The sequence below is a fragment of the Schistosoma mansoni genome (assembly GCF_000237925.1).
Source record: "Schistosoma mansoni, WGS project CABG00000000 data, supercontig 0013, strain Puerto Rico, whole genome shotgun sequence".
NCBI lineage: Eukaryota > Metazoa > Platyhelminthes > Trematoda > Strigeidida > Schistosomatidae > Schistosoma > Schistosoma mansoni.
This window is the reverse complement of record NW_017386025.1, coordinates 2,928,254-2,952,097: the sequence shown is the minus strand read 5'-3', so window position 1 is coordinate 2,952,097 and position 23,844 is coordinate 2,928,254. Positions and strand designations below refer to the sequence as shown.

Genomic DNA, 23,844 nt, shown 5'->3' with positions numbered 1-23,844 from the left:
GATAGACGATTGGCTTTTCAAGAAACGATAAGATTTTTAGTAAAAACATACGAGACTGGAGCACTGGAGTAAGCAAAGCAAACAGATACGATAGTAATTTACTTCATCATCATTAGCTTACAACTAGGGTGTAGCTGTAAATAATTCCCCAAAATCAATAGCTTCTTAAGTGTTCGACATTGGATGCTGACCACATTAGTTTTAGTGGACTTGTTTAGCTGAAGGTGTTCGGTCATGCATCCGCACCAGATCACGTTACAGCACAGCGTGGGAAACATCTCCTAAGATCACCAGCCAGATTAGATCAATCGCTTCTCGATATATTGATAACGCATCAAATATATCTTTCCAACCTCTTCGCTTCTGACTTCTGATTTTAACTGAGTGTGACACGACTCGATTATAGGTGTTACTGGTTAATAGTTGTCAAACTACAATACTGGTAATATCTTCAGTGGTGAGACCGACGTGATCTGGTACATCAAACGACAAACTGTGAGTCTGTTCCTTTTTGGAACTTCATTAATCATTGTTTGCTTTATTTGACTTTTATATATTGTGATATATATTTTTTCGAGTTTTCGGATATATTATAGTTATCTATTTTTCGTTCATTACAATACTTGATTTTTCACCATGACGGAACAGACACTCCAAGTATTTAAGTTAAAGACTATCCCCCCACCCTCGTTTCAGTTAACGCCATTTTGGCCGGAAAATGTAGAAGCCTGGTTCTTCAATGCAGAAGCCGACTTTTGCGGGCACGGCATTACGGACTCACGCACACAGTTCTTCGCGGTTGTTAGGGCACTGCCGCGCGAATTTACCAGATACGTCACACCTAGTATGTTTACTAGTGATGTTTCCGAATCTTACGAAAGTCTTAAACGATCGATTCTAAAACGCGGAGACCTAACCGACCGACAACGGTCAAACCAACTCCTCAACAACATCGACCTGCAACATGGTTCTGCTACAGACATGTTGCTAAGAATGAGAGAGGTGATGGGTCAAAGAACTTTCGACGAAGGCCTATTCAAAGAACTTTTCCTATCTAAACTCCTGCAACAGGTGCAAGCAGTTCTGGTCTCGTTTCAAAACAACTCTGTAGACGAACTAGCTGCATCTGCCGACCGCATTTTAGAAATCACGAAATCTACTAACACCGAGGTCTTTTCAGTCAAAGAAAAACCTCAAACGACCCCGAAGACATAACCGAATTATGTCATACACTCACACGATATCTTCGATTTCGTAATGACCGTAGTCGGTCAAGAACCCTGCGAAGAAGTGTTTCATGTAGGCTATCTGTCTCTGGACAACGAGAGACAGACAACCCTGACTGGTGCTGGTATCATAACCAGTACGGTAAATCCTCTAGAAAATGCAGGAAGCCCTGCAATTACCCGAAGTCTAAGGCGACTGACACGAATAAAACCTCGGGAAACTTCCCAGCCGGTACGCGCTAACGGCAACCGTAGCCGGCGAACATAGCCTCCTCTTATATGTCACGGACGAGAGTTCGCTACCTCGTCGACACTGGCGCAGGAGTAAGCGTTCTTCCCGCGAATTCTAACGACAGGCTTCACGAGTCTGTTTTAAGCTTACAGGCGGCAAACGGAAAACCGATTGCTACGTATGGTAAAAGGTACGTCTACCTTAACATGGGTTTATGCAAACCCATTCACTAGATTTTCGTTGTTGCAGATGTCTCTATGCCAATCATTGGTATAGACCTGTTACAATATCACAATCTGCTAATCGACACACGCAAACGAAAGTTAATAGACGGAAACACTAAGTTATCCGTTTGCGTAACTCCTTTTTCTGGTTTCAGGTTATCCCCAGTCACGATTAAGCACATCATAGACCCCTTTTACCAATCAATACTGGACAAATACTCGGGGATATATCAACCGCAATCGAAATTGCCTTGTGTAACCAGCAATGTTACACATCACACCTCGACTACAGGACCACCTGTATTTTCGAAAGCCCGCCGACTCGCTCCTGAAAAACTTAGGTTAGCCAAAATCGAATTCGACCATATGATAGACTTAGGGATAATTCGACCATCAAATAGTCCATGGTCATCCCCATTACACATGGTCCCCAAAAAGGACAGCAACGATTGGCGGCCAACTGGTGATTATCGGCGTCTGAATGCTAAAACCATTCCCGAAAGTTACCCGTTGCCTCATATTCACGATTTGACAGCTACCTTGAAAGGTCCAACTGTCTTTTCGAAAATCGATTTAGTTAAGGCTTATAACCAAATACCGATGGCACCTGACGACATTCCTAAAACCGCCATCATCACTCCTTTCGGTCTTTACGAATTCTTGCGAATGCCTTTTGGTTTAAGAAATGCGGCTCAAACCTTCCAAAGGTTTATAGACGACGGCTTTCGCGGTCTCAACTTCGTACATGAGTATGTTGATGACTGTCTAATAGCAAGTCCGGACAAAGAATCACATCTCAACCATCTGGACATTGTTTTCGATCGACTCCAAAGGCATGGCATCACTGTCAACATTCAGAAATGCCAAATCGGAACCAACTCCTTAGACTTCTTAGGACACACTATTGATGCTCAAGGCATCCGACCCCTTAGGAGCAAAGTGGCGGACATTCTGGATTACCCAGAACCGACCACGATCAAGCAGTTACGAACTTTCAACGGTCTTGTAAGTTTCTACAGACGGTTCATACCCAAATGCGCATCCCTTATGAAACCGTTAACCGACCAGCTTCGTGGAAATGTAAAATCAATTAGTTTAGATGACACAGTCCGTAAAGCATTTTCCACAGTTAAGGAACACATCACTAAGGCAACCCTGCTTGCTCATCAGGACACTCAAGCGCCCATTAGTATCGCCGTAGACGCATCCGACTCAGCAATCGGAGGAGTCTTACAACAATGGGTTAACAACTCTTGGCAACCTTTAGGATTTTTCTCAAGACGGTTGCTAGACGCGGAATCTAGGTACAGCACGTTCGGTAGGGAACTCCTAGCTATGTATTGTGCTGTACGGCATTTCCAACATTCCATCGAAGGAAGAGAATTCACGCTTTTTACCGATCACAAACCTCTTACCTTCTCTTTAAGTTCATCTTCAGACAAGTACTCACCGCGAGAGTCTCGACAACTCGACTACATTTCGCAGTTTACTTCAGACATACGGCACATTTCTGGAGCTAACAATGTAGTCGCAGACGCCTTGTCTCGAATAAGTTCCTTGAACAGTTTCCAAGGAATCGACCTTCTTAAACTCGCTCAGCTTCAAAAAGAAGACATAGATCTTCAGCATGAGTTATCCTCGACCACTCTTAAACTGCGTATTAAGCAGATGGGAGCAGGTAAGGAAACCTTACTGTGTGACACATCTACAGGTAGGGATCATCCAATAGTACCAAAACATTATCGCCGCAACGTCTTCAATACGTTGCACAATCTTTCTCATCCAGGTGCTCGTGCAACAGTCAAACTTATAGCCGAACGGTTTCGCTGGCCTGGCATGAATAAAGACGTGAGGGAGTGGGCACGCTTCTGTGTAAGCTGTCAGAAATCTAAGGTCATAAGACACAACAAATGTCCCTTAGGCTCTTTCAAAACCCCTGACGCTCGTTTCGACCACGTTCATCTAGATTTGGTAGGACCCTTACCCGACTCAAACGGATACTCATATCTCCTAACATGCGTAGACCGTTTTACTCGATGGCCAGAAGCAGTACCGATTAAGGACATTACTGCTGAAACAGTGGCTCGCTCCTTCGTCGAACGATGGGTGGCAAATTTCGGCTGCCCTTCCACAATCACTACAGACCGCGGACTCCAGTTCGAATCCGGACTTTTCCGTTGTCTGACCTCACTATTAGGAATCACGCGCTTCCGAACGACCGCCTACCACCCACAAGCAAACGGGTTGGTAGAGCGTTTTCATCGACAACTAAAGGCTTCATTATCAGCTTCAAACGTTTCACGGTGGACGGACGCCCTTCCACTTGTCTTGCTAGGTATCCGCAATGCAGTGAAAGCTGACATTGGATATACGGCATCTCAACTCGTTTACGGAACGACACTCCGACTCCCAGGAGAATTTGTGGATCCTTCGGCTTCTTCATTGAACATGGATCTAAACTCTTACACGAGTAGGCTTACAAACGCTATGCGTTCAGTTAAACCTGCTCACACTCGACCTCAATCAACTGATGTTTTCGTTCAATCTGAATTACGACATAGTACACACGTCTTCGTTCGTCGAGACTCACATCGACGACCCCTCGAATCAGCATACGAAGGACCCTTCAAAGTTCTTCAACGCGAACCTAAGTACTATGTAGTCGATAAGAACGGTACGAACGATAGCATCAGTATCGATCGACTCAAAGCAGCGTACTTAGAAGGAAACCCTAGCTACGTCAATTTTCCTTCGGTACAAGCAAACGACACAGCTACTACACTCGTAGTACCCTACACGACAGCCGACACACAACTTGATACTTCGCCAACGTCGGTAGATAAACCTAAAACAACGCGTTCTGGAAGAAGAGTAAGATTTCCAGAACATCTTAGTGAATATTGCGCGTAGGACATAAGCTTTATCTTGAATTGCCCTTTCATTGTTTATTATAAAAAATTTTTTTATTTATATAAAAAAGACAGAAAAACAAAACATTTTTATTTTTTTTTAAGCGTACTTATATTTTTTATATATATATATAAAAAACCAAAAAAAAAACATCTTTTTTTCCGATCGCTTTTACGCTGTTTGTAAGTGTATTAGTTTATTCATTTTTTTTCCCCGCTCATCTTGTGTCCTTACGCAAGTACGAGTGTATTTTCGACATGCACTCACACGTTCTATTTTTCCTCTTTTCCAGGACGACTGGAAAAGAACGGTGAAGTTTCGCAAGGAACCGAAATTTTCATTGTACTTTATTTCTTTATTGCTATGTTGTACATTTTGGTCCCTTAGTTTAAGGAAAGACGACCAGACGCTGCTAAACGAAGCAAGCTATCAGAAGAGTGTTTACCAACGACAAACTCGTTGGGTTTAAACTTCTGGCTGGTCACGTCTTAGGGGCATCACTACCTCACTAGGGGGGGGAGTGATCTGTAGCTGTAAATAATTCCCCAAAATCAATAGCTCATTAAGTGTTCGACATTGGATGCTGACCATGTTGTTTAAGTGGACTTGTTTAGCTGAAGGCTTTCGGTCATGCATCCGCACCAGATCACGTTTCATCTCGGCGTGGGACACTGCTCCTACGTTTACATAGCCAGCTTATAGTAAAGGTTCCTCGATATATTGGTGACGTATCAAATATATCTTTCCTACCTCTTCTCGTCTGACTTCTGATTTCCTCTGACCGGGAACGAACGATTATAGAAGATACTACTGGTTGCTAGTTGTAAAACTAGAATATCCGTAATATCCTCAGCCTCCTAAGACCGCAGAATTAGATTGAGCAACAACGTGTGCATCAGCATAGGACGTCGATATTGCTATTGCAAACATGTGTTACATCTATGTATAGAAAGCACGGGTTGGGGACCCGAACGATCCATAGTATGTATAAACATCAGCGTAGATGAGATTTGTCTTTGCCAAACGAGGCTGGAGTCCAGTAGTGGTGAAAAATGAATGAAGTCCTTACATTCAAGTCATCGGGCGAAGGGTTGTCTGATGACCATGTTCTCCTCTACACACACACCTCATACAATTTTAGTATCGACCCCTGTGGAATGGTTGAGGCAGAGTTTATGAACATCTCTCTGGCTTGCACTTGAACAAATAGGCCTTTCTAGAGATAATCCAGTCAGGCACCAAAAGGAATGATATTTTTCCCAGTCCTCAATATCACATTATTCTTTACCGCATGTCCTCTATGTTTTATATATTTATGACTAGTCAGGTCTCCATTAGTCTCGGCAGAATTGCAGTGAGCGCATTTTCCACCTAGTCTCTGGCACCAGTTCATGGGACTGACTTCTGCCATTCCCAAGACACCTGGGGCAGTGATGAATAGAACATTCATCTATAAAATCCATGAACAACATCAACGAGACCTTATATAGCCTTACGGAGAAAAAAAACTCATCATACTAGACGCACCGAACCAGGATTCCTTGGCCATCAATGTATTTGTAAGTTGCTTGTGAATAGTAATAGTTTTCATAGAGAGGTTACTATGTTATAGGTTAAGCAATTACGATATCATTTCTCTCAACTACCGGTATTCGCTTTTATTAATTGCTACCAAAATGTATTCCACTGTGACAGAAGCATTTTTACATATCAGCCTCTTAAGATCGAAGAAATCCTGAGGACCCTAAACTCATAGATCATAACTTGGCAGGATCCAACCCAGAGTCTCAAGAAATAAGTAAGTTATCATGGTTGCTCTCTCTAGGCATTTAGTCGTCGAAAGTTAAATTACTTCTTTCTAGAGAAAGATGCAGTTATTGCTGTACACAGAAGGGGTAACAAACTGGAAACTTCCCACTTCCTTACTTTCCGTAGTTGCAAATATAAGTGAAAATGTACAAGTGAATCTGTTCAAGAGTAACTAATGAAAATTTTTGCTTCTGAATCATAACTCAGATTTTTTCAGGTCATGATGGAGTGCTGACCATTTGGGTGAATGTGATAGCTGTCGGTGATCAATTTATGGTAGAACATGGAACAGCAATGATACTTAAGAGTCCAAAAATTTTCTGTAGATAAAATCTGTTAGCTGTGAAGTGTCTTATTTGTGGGGATATTATTGGGACCACTTTCTAAATCTTTTGAAAGAAGGTCTCGCACTTGTTCTAATTCTAACAGTATTGAGGGAAACTATCCTAGTTCTTAATTCTTGAGTGCTCTTCAGAATAGTAACAAATGAATCAGCCTTCAGGGTCTTTTGGAACCAAAATTATGGCTCACTGTACCTATAATCTTTTTCTTACAACCAAGAGACTGATCAACGTCAATCAACGGTCTTCTATTTCCTGCCAACAATAATATAATTCAAAACTTATCGACTACTTGCTGGAGTTCGTTTCTGGACAAGAATATATTATAGTTATCATCTAAAATGAAAATACCGAAGACGTGGTCCTGAAATTTGTAACGCCAATTATTCTACATCGATCATTGTTAGAATTAGCTTACTGATATTCCATTCGCAGACATTTTAAGTGGATGGTTTTAAAATAAATTTAACAGTCCTGGTCAGCGAATCGGTCTTCACATGTTCTTCCCATAATGAGTACCGTCACTCTAAGATGGATTGGCGATTTAGATCAAGACAAACGTGAACAAGCTGGGTGTGTCAGTTCTTCAAGCGACCAATATCGTCCTAAAAAGATAGAATTGAAGCCTGGCCAAAAGGAAATCCGCATTGGACGTATTAACACGAAAATTCCCCCTGACTACCCAATTGAAAGCTGCATTAACAGCCGAATGATATCACGAAATCATGCAACTATAGAACGCTCGGCGAAAGGAGGTTCAATTCTCTATGATCATAGTATGAATGGAACCTACGTCAACTATACAAGAGTTATGGGTGGAGTAACACTAAAACATGGAGACATTGTGTGTTTTGGGCATTTAAATGGTGCAAACCTTAAGCCTGGGGAGCCAGTAGCTCTCTTTTACTCCGACTTGAAGTATCGAGTAAGTCCATTATTACATTGCCTTCGTTTTTCATACAAGAGCAGACGTTTAGCCTGTCTGTTTTAATGTAGTCGTCTGCCCGTTACGTCATCCGAATAAATACGACCATCGTAGAGTTGTGTTTGTCCATAGTGTTCTGTTCTCGCTGCTCCAAAATAATCGGTCCCTTCACTGAATTGAACTCAATATCTAGCGTTTCCAGTGACTAAAAAGTGGTAGTGCCGTTTCGGTTCCATCCGGTTAGATTAGCGTTCTCACGTTGTGCAAGTGAGGAATATATTGCGCAGAAGAAAATCCGAAATGGGCATTGGTTTTGATGGTGAAAGTGAACCATGAAGGCGTGCTTGAGTGATTCACTAAATGACCGCATCAATTTTTTGACGCACTTTGTCGTCTGCTCAATCCAAAAACATGATGAGTAAATGACCTCAGTTACTCAGACTAGAACTTGAAACTAAGACTTACAGTTATGGTCAGCACTGTCATGACGAGTTGGCATTTATGACGCATAACGCCTCTTAGGATTCTTGTGTTATGACTAATGCCAGTTCGTGATAGAAATACCGATTATGAACCTAGCGAGTGATTAAGATTTCGAGCAATCACTTTTAGGACCTCAGAAGTTCCCTTAATCTACTGTTGATAACACGTTTTTCTAGACTACACCCATCATAATACAGTCAGCTAACGACGATTTCTCAGAAGGGCCCCCGATTCCCGACGATGACATGCCGTATTAATGTGTGCGTGCTCATTGGGCTCACACTTGTTACAAGTCACTGTGCTAGATGACCGTCCAAACTTTGTCTTGGAGGACGAGGTTCAAATCAATATGTGTATCATACGGTCGGGAATGGATTTCATGTTGGTGCGCATCAGTTTGCTCATATGGTTCGAAAATTGAGTAGTTACCATATTTCTACTATTTCTTAGGAGTCTTAGGATTAGTGCAAATGTGGTTTCATATGGTACACACTAGTGCTTTAAGGAAGTTGGAAAAAGAAGATATTTAGTCTTGTCATTTCTCATTATCAGTTATTTAGAGCTCCACTCAGTAGGGCATCGTGATTCTCACCGAGAGTTTTTAGATTGTCTCATTATGGTTTGGAATAACGCTTTCCGTGTTGAACGTTCCGTTTCCCTGCTTTGACCGACTAGTTGTACTTTGCTTCTGTTAGGTTTGTAGTTTTTGTAATGTGTAAGCAAACTATTTAACTTTTGCAACAGATATTACTTTCTTCGGTAGTTAGTATGACCCACTTAACGGGTACGGATTTCATGTATTGATCTTTGAAGCCAGTGATATTATATGACTATCTAAACGTGAATAAACAGCCGATTTAGAGTTCGCGATCTATCATTAAGCTACCTCCTTACAATCCTAGTCATGGTAGTTTTATCCTGTTTCAGTGTTCGCCACCGCTTGTTATGGTTAAGGACAAACTATAGTCCTGTCTCGGTAATCGCGTTTTAAATATTAATTTCTGTAGTGTTTAATTTTAAAGTTGGACTCTGTCGGGTTTTTTCTTTTTCCCGGATAGTTAGGTGTCTTGTTAAACCTTCTTTACTTCACACAACTATTTCTAAATCACTGATCCAACTACCTTTTTTTTGTCTTCCTCCAAATTCTTAACTTCTGAATCATCCATAATTTGTGTTTTTATTTCACCAATTCATAGTCTCTTGAATCGTATCTTCGGTGTCTAATCTTTTCAAGCACCACTCATAGTGCTACTGCACATGCTGCTCTGAGATTTGATCTGAAAATCTTATCTCTTTGCTAAAGGGATATGGCGGGTTCTACTTTGTGACTGACTGACTTTTCCTTAATGTAGTTCGCCTGTCAACATTTGTCAATCAACAGTGCGAATTACACAGCATCACAGGTAAAATAGTATGGTGTCTGCTAACTTAAGGTAACAATGTCTTATTCAATTTTAAGGACGATTGTCCTTTGTGTTTTTGGGTCTGAGTTTTCTATAAAAAAGTAGCAGCGTAAACAAACACTTATAAGTGCGTAAGTCGCCGTTGCTAACAATCAGTGACTACTCATTCAGTTGATAACAAAATTTTATACTACGGATACTAGATACATAGTTCTCTTCATTTCGTTAGTTACTATTTCTTACTAGTGTACTTTCCTATGTCAGTTTTTTCTTAACTGTATTCTATTTTTACTAGGTGGAGCTAAGTGATTCCCCAACTAAGGAAAATGTTGTAACTGGAACAACCAAAAAACGCAAGTCTTATCCTGCTCAGCCAGGTTCAACAGTGTCCTCTACTCAACGTTCTGATGGGGAAGATGATTCTATTGGGTCTAGTGATGAGTCCACGGATGCCAAACGACCTAGAAGTAATACAACTTCAAGTGCACAACGCACAGCTAACCGTCAAAAATTCAAGAAGCCTGCTAGTTCAAATCGTCATAAGGTAGATGAAGAGGATGATGAAGATAGCAATGAAGATCCCGATGATAGTTCAAGCAACAAACGGTTAAGTTCTGCAGGTTCCAAAACTATCAAAAAACGTTCAAACGGTACGGACAAAATTAAAAAGTCTCATTCTAATTCTGTTTCACGCAAGTCTAGTGGAACAAAACCCGGTCATACACATAATAAAGAAAAACGCCGTTCTGGGAAATCCAGCAAATCTGGAGGTTTCGATGCAGAAGATGATGCTGGTGGAGGTGATATGTTTCATTATGACAGTGAAGAGTGTTCAGCTAGACCATGCAAGCAGCCTCAAGATATAGCAATAGATTGGATTCAATGTGATCGTTGTACTCTATGGTATCATCAAGTGTGTGTGGGATTAAAGCCCAGTGAAGCAAATGTAGAAACTTATTATTGCCCTTATTGTAAAAAATAACTATCCTAATCGGGGTCGGATAGGTTACCTACTTCTGATCACCTTTGTCCGTGTACATAGTAAGTGAAATGAATTTTACTCCCAGATGTCAAAACTGAGAACGATCCTGGCAATTTAACCAGTTTGTTGATATTTTTATGTTCACATTTGGATCGATCTCATTCATTTATCTTTCCATCAGATATTGTGACATTCTTTTGACTCTTTACTTCTTTCCTGTGGTTTAGCCCTAATGTAACTTTTCAAACAGATATTCTAATTCGTGATTTATGTGAATAAAATTACTTGAGCATCTGTTTGTCTGTTACTCTTTTGTATACTGACTTATAAAGATATATGTACATACATTAACTAAAAAATATTGTCTCTAGTCTTTTATATTCTAATTTTTACTCGACACAGGTTTATTGTCTTCGTCATCTTTATCTGAGTAGTTGCATCACTGCTGTTGAACATAAAACGTTTCTTGCGCTAGGATATCAACGTTACCAACAATTGTTTTCTTCATCCTCAGTTTTTTATAGTTACGTTTATTGACTTTCATACTTTTACACTGTTCACTGCTCGTAATAAATAATATGGTATTTAATCAGTCTGTTTTGCACTTTGAGTGAATGTATAAATTTTGTCCGCCTATTAGTAGTTAATCGTCTTGATCTTATTGTTGCTTGTTGCGTATGCATTTACGCGCTGAGAATCCTACTATGATATCATGTGCAAAGAATAAAAATTCCAGATCAACGTGTTAATTTCTAGTTGTAATCAGTATCACTTGGTTTTCCCAGTATAGTCACTGCACCTCTTTTCTTTATTAGATGCATTCCTATCCCTCATTATATGCTATTCTTTCTATTCCTCATGATCTGTTGCACTCCTTTAGATGGTTTAGTTCAGTACGAATAAATCTCTAAGTCGGACAACAGATATTCAGAAGTGAGAATCTTAGTGTTAATGCGAATATTACGTAGTTTTTTCGTATTGATTCAAGCTTATAGATGGGACTATATACAAGTTGTGAATGTGTTCTTAAACATCTTAGTTAATAACTCCTTGGAGATAAACAGTAGCTATAGTAAGTTATACTGTGGAGATCTTAACATAACCTATTCTCACTTCATGTTACGAATCTGTTTTGAAATTGAGGAATCACTGGTTGCGAACCGTGGTTGTATCCAGGGTCTAGAGTTCTACTGAAGGATGAAGTATCAAAGGATCCGTCTATTTTTTGTGAAGATTGATTAGTATGACGGTTATTTCTTGTTTTAGTCTCAGGCGTCGTGACTTCGGTAGTAAATTCGAGCATCCCAACTAAGGATAGTGAGTCATATTTTAGGTATACATAACCAGACATCCTATTTTTAGGTGTTGTAGTGGTAGCACGTTATTAAATGAGTGACCAGACAGCAGTCTATGAAGTCACTGAATAACATTTTGAATTATGTAGGTTACTGCATGGGTTTTTGGGAATAGGATTGTGGTACTTCTGCATTATGTTGCTAGGTATGTTTGATTTAGAAAGTTCGCTTGACTTTTGCCAGTTTGAGCCACCCGTAGCGTCGTCGAGATGTACGTCTGCCAACCAAAGGATGACCACGCTGCTAATTAGTTTGCTTTATCGCTGTTAAACAGTAAAATGTAAAGAACATTCATAGGTTACCAGCATATTTCATCGTGTGTGTTCAAGGCATTGCTCACGTATTTTGGGATCATCGAGTGGACAACGTCGAGTTTAGATACAGGGCACCAGGTTAGGTTGATAAGATTGAATGTTTATCGATTTAAGTGAAAATGGCGTGTATTATGGTTGGCCAACCGCCGTGTACCTTGACGGGTGACGTTTATCGTAAGGTTAAGTTGAAATAAAGGCAGGGGACTTCAGACCAAAAGGTGACATAAAGTTCTTAGCGTGAGACGTATAGTTAGGTGCAGACTACCTGGTTGGGGTCCGCGTGATTTCTGTAACATCTGGTTATATACTTGCATGACATGGCTCAGAGTCGATCACAGTGGCTGAGATACATTCACTACTCGCCTTCCTTTAGATCCATGGTTTCAAAATTAATGTATACTTCCTGGTGTATAAATTCATTTTTATCGATTCGTCTCTGCCAAATTTTTCATACTACTACTGATAGCGTTGTTGTGAAGTTCATATTGCTAACGTCGTTTCATTGTGTTGATGTGTTTCTCCAACTTGGGTCGATCCATACATATACCAGGTTCTCCATTGCTCGTGACCAACTGATTATATGACTTGAGTGTCTATTTATGATGGAGATAAGCTCCTCACCTATGTTTTCGATATATCTATAGCATTATCTGATGCTTCTGTAGACTATAGTTTCATAACTATCAGATCATTTATTCTTGTTCAGAAACTAGATTTCCTCACACTCCCTATTACGTTATTAGCCATAAATTTTAGTAGAATGAGCAGTGCTTCGACAAATCCTAAAAACCTATGTGGATTAGATAATAAGCATGTGACTTTCCCACAATTATATCCTCACTACTCTCGAAATAGAGTCCCTACGATCTAGTAAGAAGTCACAACTAGTGGAGTTTAATCATATCTATAATGAGGCACAGTCGTCATCGCTCAAGGCAGTCGTTGCGCTGTTTCAAAAGTCAACTTAATTCGAGAATGTAAACCATTAGGTCCTGGCTTAATGATCTAAAAGTATCATCCTCGCCTCGATACTAGAGGGTTTCGTGTGGGGTAATGTTTATAAGTCCCTAATTCAAAAATCACTGGGACATGATAGTTCTTTTCAAATTGACCTAATCTTCACAAACCATAGAACTGAATAATTATTCACATAAACTTGAAATCATCTGATGTAACTGGTCTGTTATCGAAAATCCATTGTCTAACATTTGCTAGAAAATAGATAGTAGTAAGTAAGCGGACTGTCAACTTGATACTGACAGACCTTGAATGACATGGCTCAAAATCGTTTGCAATGGCGAAGGTGCATGCACTCTTTGTGTTCTACCAAATTCTAATCTGAATTCTTCATGTCCGTATCCTTTTTCTCTTTCCAAATTTATTTCACCGTATTATACTCCTTCAATAACATCTTCAAACCCTTATCTTTCACATAATACTTATACTCTTACTACTTCTACCAATATAGGATTTGAATCGACAACTTCATCTCTGTGCTAATGTGGTATGGCAACTCGAACTGATGTACGTACGTACGAAGTTCTACGTTGTAACTGACTGACTGACAGATTATACACTGAACAAACAAGTTGATCCAAGTCCTACAAACCAAGTAGTGTGAATTAATCTGGTTCAGTTTTGTGGGTGTTTATGTGAATGTTATCGTCTAAAATCCCAATTTATCTATTCTCTGTAGGTACGAGAATTTCCATTAACTCAGTATGGGGTTATATCTCATGCTAGATGTCATATTCACTTAGTTTTACAAAATAAAGACTCAGAAATATATCACTTATTTTGATTATTATCTTTAGTTGCTTCTGAAAAAAATTGGTAGCTCAAAGGCAAGTGGGATTATTTTTCACTTCTTTTGAGTTCTGAACATGTTTATCGTTGTTCTCTGGTACCTTCTTGCTGACTCCGGTTTTGGTTAGAAAGAAGCAGAAATGTAACTCAGTAATTTAGTTAAATTTACTGGTTAAAGCAATTAATCTATTAACGTTGTAAATTATGTACACATTCACTAGATTATTGATTAATTAGTGCCTACTACTACTAGTTCGGTCTAATCGAATTTGACTTATTGACCAGTTGAGTAAATCGTAAACAATATTATAATTTTAATATAATCTCTGAATCAGTAGTTGAAGATGTAGTGGATCTATTGTCAGTGCTTGAATCAATTCTCATCTATTATCTTAAGTTTCTTTTTTACATCGAGCCAAATCAGTCCTTGTTCAGTCATACAAAAGTCAGTCAACCTCAAAGTAAAACCTGGTACATATGTATGTCGGTTCAAGTTGCCATACCACATTAGCACAGCGAGATGAAATTTTTAAGGGAAATTCCAGAGTAGTAGAGATAACAACAGTATCAGTGGTAATAGGAAAGGTTAGGTATCGAAGATATGATTCGAGAAAATATGAGTCAGTGAAATAAAAACAGAAATTATAAGGAATTCAGAAGCTGATAATTCGGGAGAAAACAAAGAATGGATGCACCTGCGACATGGCAAGTAACCAGTTATGTCTGCAGTTATAGTATATAACAATGTATCTCGGTCGAATTATAAAAAGTGGTTTAATAAGATTTTGTCCTACAAATTGACACTAAGTATTCTCGTATTCAACACCAAAGATAGCAAAATACCTGAGGAAATGTTACATTTATGTCTAAATATAGTGTTGATGAACAAAATATCCGATTATATTGCCAAAATTCATTTTTCCCGTTAATAATATCAAATATTTCAGCTGAAAATGATTGTTATAATATTTTTGGTTAAAAGAAGGAAACTATACACCCGCTTTTTATGCGAATTGAAATACAATGATCCTTATAAAAATACAAAATCAGATATTAAGTTTGTAATGATGTTTACTTGTATTTTCACATAGCTTCCTATTTCATAAATTAACAAAGTTTTCTATTGAATATTATTTAATGTTTGTTTTAGGATGTTATAGAATCTTATTTAGAGTTGAAATTACACTCACTTCGTTCATCCGATCCGAAGTCAATAAATCCCCATACTGTGACAAAAGTGCCACCACCTCATGATCGTGTGAATTTGTGTAAGTTTGTTAATCTTTTTTCGGTCAAGTTTTTCCTGGAAATAATTTTAGTGAGATGATGTAGAAAAATGTTCCTCGCTTTATTGTAAATCAATATTGATGAAACCATCTCAATAAAATTGAAGTTGAAGACTAACATCAACTGAAGAACTATTGAAAATTGAGGGGGACTGGTTAGACAGCTGCTTTGTTTCAATTTAGGACTTCTAAATAGTATTGAAATCACCGGTCGACTTAAGTCGTACAACCTTTGGAAATTAGGAACGATAGAACAGGTGTTTCGTTCTGTTTACGGAACTCCTCTCCAGTGTTTATCCACGACCCTACCGTAGATCGAGGCCCGAACCTAAAGAAATAACTTATAGCCAGGGTAGTCCTACTGAGTCGTCACGATAAGTAAGTCCTAACTAGAACTTTAGAGTCTCATACCATTGACATATTCTGTCTCATAAACCTGTATACAGAAGAGCACACGGGCGACTGTCTATTAAAGTCCAATCTAAGAGATTCTATTCTTCTTTTGAACTTAATTCAATATCTATCCCTACGAAGGCACGAGAATTAGAAGTCAAATATCCAGATACACCAGTTCCTTACATTGAGTAGGTGGGGTCAAGTGAATAACCACATTTGTGTCCCGTATGGAAAATATAAACTAATCAACACAATTAATGAATAATTGATAACGAAATGAATGAAACACGTGGTTAGCTTCACAGATTGATTCACATCAGCTAGTTGGTGAATCATTAATGAGATGTTTCGTCTCAGTCTGTGATTCACCATTATGCATCCACTGAAAATTGGAATAATTACACTTTTCAGTTAATGTTAGAAAATGTCGGGGAATCCCAATTTAAAATGAATTAGCTATTTAGTGTTCTTTTGTTTTTTGTGATTTGAAGTTGACTTCACTCACTGTAGTGAAAAACAAAGTGATTGTACTTTAACGTTCCATATTGTTCAATACAATCTCTTCAATTGTTAGCCTATTATTAGTTGTTTGTTTTTGCTATTATTAACTATACCCATGTTATCTACAAATACCGACTGTTGTATTTCAATTGAATACGATAACTAATTTACTTATTATTGTGAATTCTTTTTTAGCCAATAATATATCCAAATCAAATGTTGTTTCCACACCTTTACCTTCTTCAATTTTCTATGAACCTTGGCATTCTATATGGAAATTTATTAGAATGAATCCAAGTTAGTGAATTGTTGATTAAATGAATTTTTTAAGAAGAAAAATTACTGAATTCACATCAGTTTACATATTTAATCTGGTTGATTAAAATTGTCTTACATATCAAGTCAATATAACTATGATATTTTATCACCTGACATAAAACGAAGTGATCTCAATAGTTAAAGCACTTGAATTCCAGCCAAATAGGTCGTAGTTTCGAAAATGGCTTCATGTATTTCAGTTTGACCAACTTGTTAGTCTCACTAGTCTTCCAGAATATACAAAATATGCCCTCACAAGCTAAGTAGTTAGAAACTTGTACTTGATGATTGAACAACATAAGAAAAGTAACTGAACAATAAACTAATACCACCGTTGTTTCAATGTAATATTAACATTTTTGTGTTTGTTTTAGATTCAAAAACCAAATAGTCTATGGAATTATTTTGTAATACAAACAGACTGATAGGTCACTTTCAAGTTTATTTACGTAAACTCTGCACTCCAAATTGTAGGACGCGCACCAAGGTGGAATAATGCCCAACCGAAAGCAGTGATGATATATATTTCCATAAGTTTATTTTTCTCGTCGTGTTTGTTAGCAAAATATAGATTTGATTAGAGCCTATTCCATGCAGGATTATGTTGGAACACTATGATTGACCTGTTTTTAGTGAATCAGTGCTAGCAGATAACTCCAGGATCTTCTTGTCTGTAAATTATAGATATACTAACATTTTTTACTGTGATTCCGTTTCAGCTTGGTTTATTTTGGAATATAATTACGTTCCTGTCTAAGCTGTGTTCCGATTTTGGGGACCAGTCTAGTAGTGTCCGTCAAATACCAGGCAATAAAAGTAAACAGGTTGAATAAGGAAGACTCTAACAGTATTACAGATAGATTTTAACAAGTTTATAATGTTCATACATTGGTTGACTGAGAGATTCATTGAATCGTGTAGACACTAGTTGACACTAAACTAATTAGGGTTGTTTGAATGAGATCCATTGATTTGGTTTCGTACCCTATGGTATACATTTCACAAATATTATCATTCCATCCAATTCTGCTGTACTTTGTTTTCATTTCAATAATATTTTGTCCGTAAATCCACTTATCATTTGACCAGTAAATTTTAAGCTAAAAATGAAAAAGTCTGAGAAATATTATGTGTCGAATTATCCCGTGGCAGCCCCTTAGGATTCACCACTAAGTTAGGGTCCAGCGATCTGGAATTTTAACTCGTCAGTTTGCGACATTGCATAATCATAACCTCCTTCCACTAATGAAGTTTGTCTCACGGCCGACATGGTTCAACTTCACGAGTCACAGTTTCTCACTAAAACTCCGGGAATCACCTCTCAAAGTTAGTCACTAGTAAACATATTGTTAATTTTTAGCATTTGGGTCTGTATAGGAATTCCTAAGGAGTCCCATACTGGTATGATACAGTTGTCCAATGCTTCTTGGTTTTCAGTGGATTTCCAATTAAAGTTACTCCATGTTGTGTAAGCCACAAGATTGATTAATTTGGCTAAGGGTATCCCCTCCGTTTTCGATGTTCGCTATTTTCTTCATACCTTTCACTTTGGGTCATTTTTCCGTTTATTTAATGGATGATAGCTGCGAATTGAAATGTATATTTCTCTAAAGATATCATTTTAAGCGTCTGAGTTATCTGGAATCGTCTGCTATGTACGTGTGTATGTTGACTAATTACTTCAGTTTGTATAAGAATCGTGGTGTAACTAGTATATTCCAACTTGATAGATAAACGTCTTTTAAGTTATGAAATGACATCTGGAGATCATTTTATAAAAAGAAAATCAGGCACTAAGCTCAGACAGAGATATGTACAACATTTAAACGAACAAGCCTTTTCTCATAAAAAAAGTATCAAGTTTGTGCTGATGTAGATTTCAACTACGTACTTCTTATATCACACATTTCTTATTTATTGTATTTTAGTCTATGGAATAGGCGGCAAAACTTTACCACCGAAATGTATATTATTTATGGATCCTAAGTATATCCCACCTATTCATTCACTCTCAAAGATTGATAATGCAAATCTACCCTCTTCTACTGCTTTGGATTACTGTTACGAAGCTTTGCTGTTTATGACACAGGCTTATGAGACTGTTGTACGAGTAACTTTATTTAAAGACTCAAAAACAGAGTAAGTTGATACTTTCTTTGCCTTTTAGTATCTTAAACAATTTTAAGTGATGTATTTTCTAAGAATCATACCAAGTTGAAGTATTCATGTTTTGTTATTCTTCAAAAACAACACCAAATCGATTGGTAATATATTTAGTTTTTTTCTCGTCAACATTTAGACATTTGTAATCCATTTGTATTGTTTGCTTGGATCTTCCTATTGATGTTCAGGACTGCCATTGACCAGTCTCTTTTGGGTTATGTACATCCTGTGTGGATTGCCTCGATGTTTCCATTAAGCCATAATCATTTTAAGCAGAGATAGATGGTTACTAGCAGTGCTGTCCAGGATGCGCGTTCCGTTCTATGTGCGACTCAGATGGATATATCTACATTCCATAGTTAATATTCACTCCGGGACTGAAACCCAGCAGCTTTCACTTCAAATGCCAACGCATTATCCACCTAGCTACTGAGTCCAGATAGTCACTTGCTCATGCAATAAGGCGAGGTTTAATTCTTTTTTTGTTGGCTGTTCAGATCTTTCCATCGATGTTAAAGACTAAAATAGACCTTTTTTTAAATATTCGTATGTCTGTTATTGTTTATTTGTATGATTATATCATACAGTTGAAAGGCATATGGCTATCAAGTTAAACAGTTTAGTCCTCGTGCTTTTATGTCTACACCTCTAATGGTAAATCCACTAATTGTATCACTCTAATGAAAGCTTACATACACCCTTGCGTTCCAAAACATCAAAAAAACGCCAGAAAACCAGCTAAGTGACTCGAAGTACCTTCACACATTCAAGCACATAGCCCTCATATATACCATACAATATTAACTCCTCGTGTGGCATTTCTGGGGTTACTGCCGGTCCCAAGACTTGGAAAAAGGAAGAGGGTTGGGTATGGGGTCAGAAACTTTATCCCGTGAGAAACAAACTTCGTAAAAAACGCTAACCAGAGTAAACAGATTAAACCACTAAAACTCTGCCCTCCGAGTTGAGGGATCTTCATTCGGAAAGATTATTACACCTCATGGTGAAAGCCGATATTCTTCGGAAGTCACGAGGCTGATGGAAAGTTTCGTGTACTTGGGCAGTATCATCGATAAATAGGGAGGGTTTGATGCAGATGTGAAAACACGAATTGACAAAGCAAGGACAGCATTTTCACGGTTGAATAACATACGGTGCTCAAAAGCAACTTTCAGCCAACATCAAATTCAGAATCCCTAATACAAACGTCAAGACAATTCTATTGTAAGTAGATAGAACTTGGGTAATTACTACAACCATCATCATGAAGTTACAGGTATTTTAAACAGTTGTCTATGAACGGAACACAAGATCCGTCGGTTGGATCCTGGTGTTGCAGTCAACAGACCAGCTCTTAACTGCAGAGTCGATTAGGTAAAGACTCTTAGGGTAGTTAAGACATACATTGTTGAAATCATCATGCTGCATCACGAGGCAAGCCATAACTTGTAATCCTGAATGTGAAAGCAAAAGATGCAGCGCGCATCCACCACCCCATCTCGTGAGATTCGAACCCAGGACCTATCAGTCTCGCGCGCGAGCGCTTAACCTCTAGACCACTGAGCCGGCATCCAGCGGTGTTAATGTCTGACTTCAACCAATCCACGAGATTGAGTAACCGACCACCGTTGTCTTCAGTGAGTTACTATCTCATAGCATACCCGGTTGAACTCCATTGGTCACTGCTTCAAACGAGAACTCCAGGAAATACCCTTTGGAGCCAGTCACTGATGATCATATGATGTGTAACTGGTTGACTTGTAATGTATAAACGGTTAAAATTTAACATCATTTAATAAGTCAAACAACGACTCACAATTAGGACTAAGTGGAAACACCAAATGCAACTGCTTAGTTAATACTCTGTAGCAGGCGTCGAGTCACAGTTGACTATGATCACCACCACAGGAAAACTACATGTCAGTTGCTAAATTAGACCCCTCCGAAGGTCAAATATCAGAAGGCAGTTGAAGGTTGTAGTAAGATTTATTTGTTGGCGATCTCGTGGTATTGAAATAACACCGAGATCGTGTCGAAGTTTGCAGGCGAGACTACTGAGCGTACGACAGTTCGTGCAAGGTCACAAAACAACGGAAAAGTGTAGTTTTAGCACACTTAAACAAACAGGTACAGTAAAACAATCACTGGTACTATTGGTTATAATAATAATGGTTTCCATTATGCTAATCTCGTTCTGTTCATAAAAGTAGGTCACTACAACTCATCAAAACTATACGAGGCCGATTCTTCACATTTTATTATTTACCTTTCTAACCTTTTTCTTAACAGCCGTGAAATCATAGAAACCAGTAGTGGATATACTTTAACGCTGGTCTACACATGAACATTATTACTAACCACTTATTTAACAGTTTAAATTTAGACCAACTTATATCAACTACCATAGGAATGGTGGTGTCAGTTTGTGCTGTACAAAGTCGGTACTATTTTCATTTACGCTTCATATTTCTTGTCAATATTAGCCCCCTCTTTATATATAAAGTCATTCGAAATAAGAAACTTTTCGGTTGAGAACTAATAAATCACTCCACGTATTAGGATACTGCACTCTATGCTACGATGTCTTTATTTCTTACTTTACGAAAGTTTATCGAGGGAACTAATTATTTAAATTTTAGAGGTATATGTATATCAATCTGATTGAGGGCGTACCGATTTTTCAGTCACCTTTAACTCATCACTAATTCAGTGAACGATTAAATTTTAAAAAATGGCTTAGATATTTCAGAATAAAAATAACTATGAAACAATATGTTACGTTAACTCAACCTACAAATGTGCACTGGTCAATTTATTCAAAAGTCAAATCTAGATATATTATGTTTAAATTAATAATCCAGTGGATTTCTTCATTATTATTATTACTACTATTATTATTATTATTATTAGAAATGGCGAGTTTATGTGTAATTGTGATCCGTACTTGAACTTACCGTGTCATTTTGGTATTACTGAATTGACATCAATGGGGGACTTTGTAAAACAACATATTTGGTCATCCATATGCAAACAGTTTTCAGCTGATGAATGAATTTCTTTGTAATATATATCTGGTGTGAGAGACTCCATACTGTTTTTCAAATGATTCTTTTGTACAAATCACCTATACTTTATTCTATTTTGGTTGAGATAATTGACTTGAGTGTTAATGGTCTTTTAACAAGTAAATGAGTACTTCACATCTGAATTGTGAACTTTACTGCTATCCAACGAACGATCATACGTATAACAGCTAGAAAATAAAAAAGGTCGTAACTCAGGTTTTTGAAGTATCCTTGCTATCGGAAGCAAATAGGAAGTCTGAGGGTTATTTTTCCGACGTAGATTAGTCTACTATTTTGGTTTTATGTGTCCAACTCGAAAATAGGATCAATCAAATTCAAAGTTCCAAGCACTTGGATTCTATATCTGTTTACAAACCTGTAGGGGATCATATTTGCTGCATATCACTTGTGAAACCTTCTCAAAACAGGCAACCTTTTCTGATAAATGTATTGGCCGTTAATTCGTTGTTACCTGATGGGATTCAAGTAGAGGAGGTTGCAGAATACATGCTTCACATCATTTGGTATCTGTGCCTAAGCCACGATTCGTTGTCAAGCGTTGGTAATCAGATGCTACGAAAAACTTACTCGTATCATAATCCCCAGTGTAAGAAGTGCACACTGATGGTGAGATCGGAATGTATGTTTACAAAGAGATGACGCAGCCCAAAGAGATTCACTCTCAATCGTCAGCAAACAAGTAGTCGGACATACCTTTGATGGCTTGTAATAAATCCATTTCCCTCATTTTAACTGACAACTGGTCACGTACTAAACCGAGGAGCTAAGATTTACAATAATATCTTTGGAAATGCATCTATTCTAGCAAGTCGAAATTTAGAGGTTTTAATGTAGCTAATTCTTAACTACACTAAAAAATTTGGGCCACTCAAGAGCATGTCAAAAACACTCGGTCTACATAGTCTTATAGTTGTCTGGAGAGCGGCTTTCGAACCTCGAAATCGGTTTTGCTATATTGCCACACTAGACAGACAATTCCTCTTTATTATGTCCTTATGTTATAGCTAAGGATGTAAATCTAGTCGTTCAAGCTATGAGGACATGATAGTGTGTTGACTACATGATGCAATCAACTGAACTATTCGATTGACAACCAGAGTGGACCAGTAGGAAGTGGTCTATGAGTGAAGTAAATTAACAGTTCAGGTTATCTTCTGATATGTAGTATGGATTGATGCGTCCTATTTTCATTTCTTGACAAATTATAAGTCACCTTGGCCTAACATGTCGGTTTTCTTCGTCAGAAAAGTAGATTATGAGTTCTATCCGTGCTAAGAAGACGTCCGTTCCATCACTTGAGAGAGAACAAATCTTAGGGTTTAGGCGTCCATTGTTGTTTTTCAAACAAAGTGCTGTTCTGTTGTAAGGGTACCACAAGTCACATCGTACAATCACGCTTACCTGCGTAACCGCTCTGTGGGAAAAGAGTCATAAGGATGACACGTAAACTTCCTAATTCTCATGACCAATAACTAAACAACTGATCACTAACAGCTGTCATCACGAATGTCAATCGCGTAGTTGCCACTTTTATGTACTGGGTGGAATTTGTAACAAATAATTTCTATATTTCTATCTATAAAGCGGAGACTATCCTCCAACTGGCACTCATTCAGTAGTCTCTCCAATTGTTTCTTGTATGGTACTGAGGTACGTTCGACAAACTACTTCAGCTTCTCATAGGCTTCCTATATATGGAAATTGTCTATAAGGTCAGATACCTCTGTTCAGATTTCTGTTATGAGAATTTTCAGTACAAAAGAATGTTTCGAGGCCTTTTAAAATGAAATTGGCTCTCAACTTGTGTAAACCAAACACGCGGGTTAAGTCTACTGAATGGTGGTACATCCATCGAGTTTGAGGCATTTAATCAAGATCCTAATAAATTCACTATGAGGTATGCGAATGTATCACTAAAGGGAGCAGGCTTTAAAAAATCTGAGAGTGAACCTGAAATTATAGTTTCAGTGAGAGGGTAGGCGTCATAAAATTTGTAGTGGATTGGTACGAGAACCTAATCGAGATATAAAGGTATGCGAATTAAACGATACCATGCAAAATCAAATATTAATATGCAAGGCTGA

At 38.1% G+C, this 23,844-nt stretch overlaps 1 protein-coding gene across 1 annotated transcript; it reads left to right on the top strand.

Moving 5' to 3' along the window:
- Window positions 1-7,253: 7,253 nt before the first annotated feature.
- On the top strand, window positions 7,254-21,881 carry Smp_163540 (hypothetical protein; the record flags this gene model as incomplete). The annotated part of the gene is made up of 6 exons (XM_018790921.1): window positions 7,254-7,667; window positions 9,849-10,466; window positions 15,161-15,278; window positions 16,389-16,490; window positions 18,440-18,650; window positions 21,585-21,881. 6 exons carry the CDS (start codon window positions 7,254-7,256, stop codon window positions 21,724-21,726), a joined length of 1,605 nt encoding a protein of 534 aa, XP_018645932.1. The 3' UTR covers window positions 21,727-21,881.
- Between the last annotated feature and the right edge of the window lie 1,963 nt (window positions 21,882-23,844).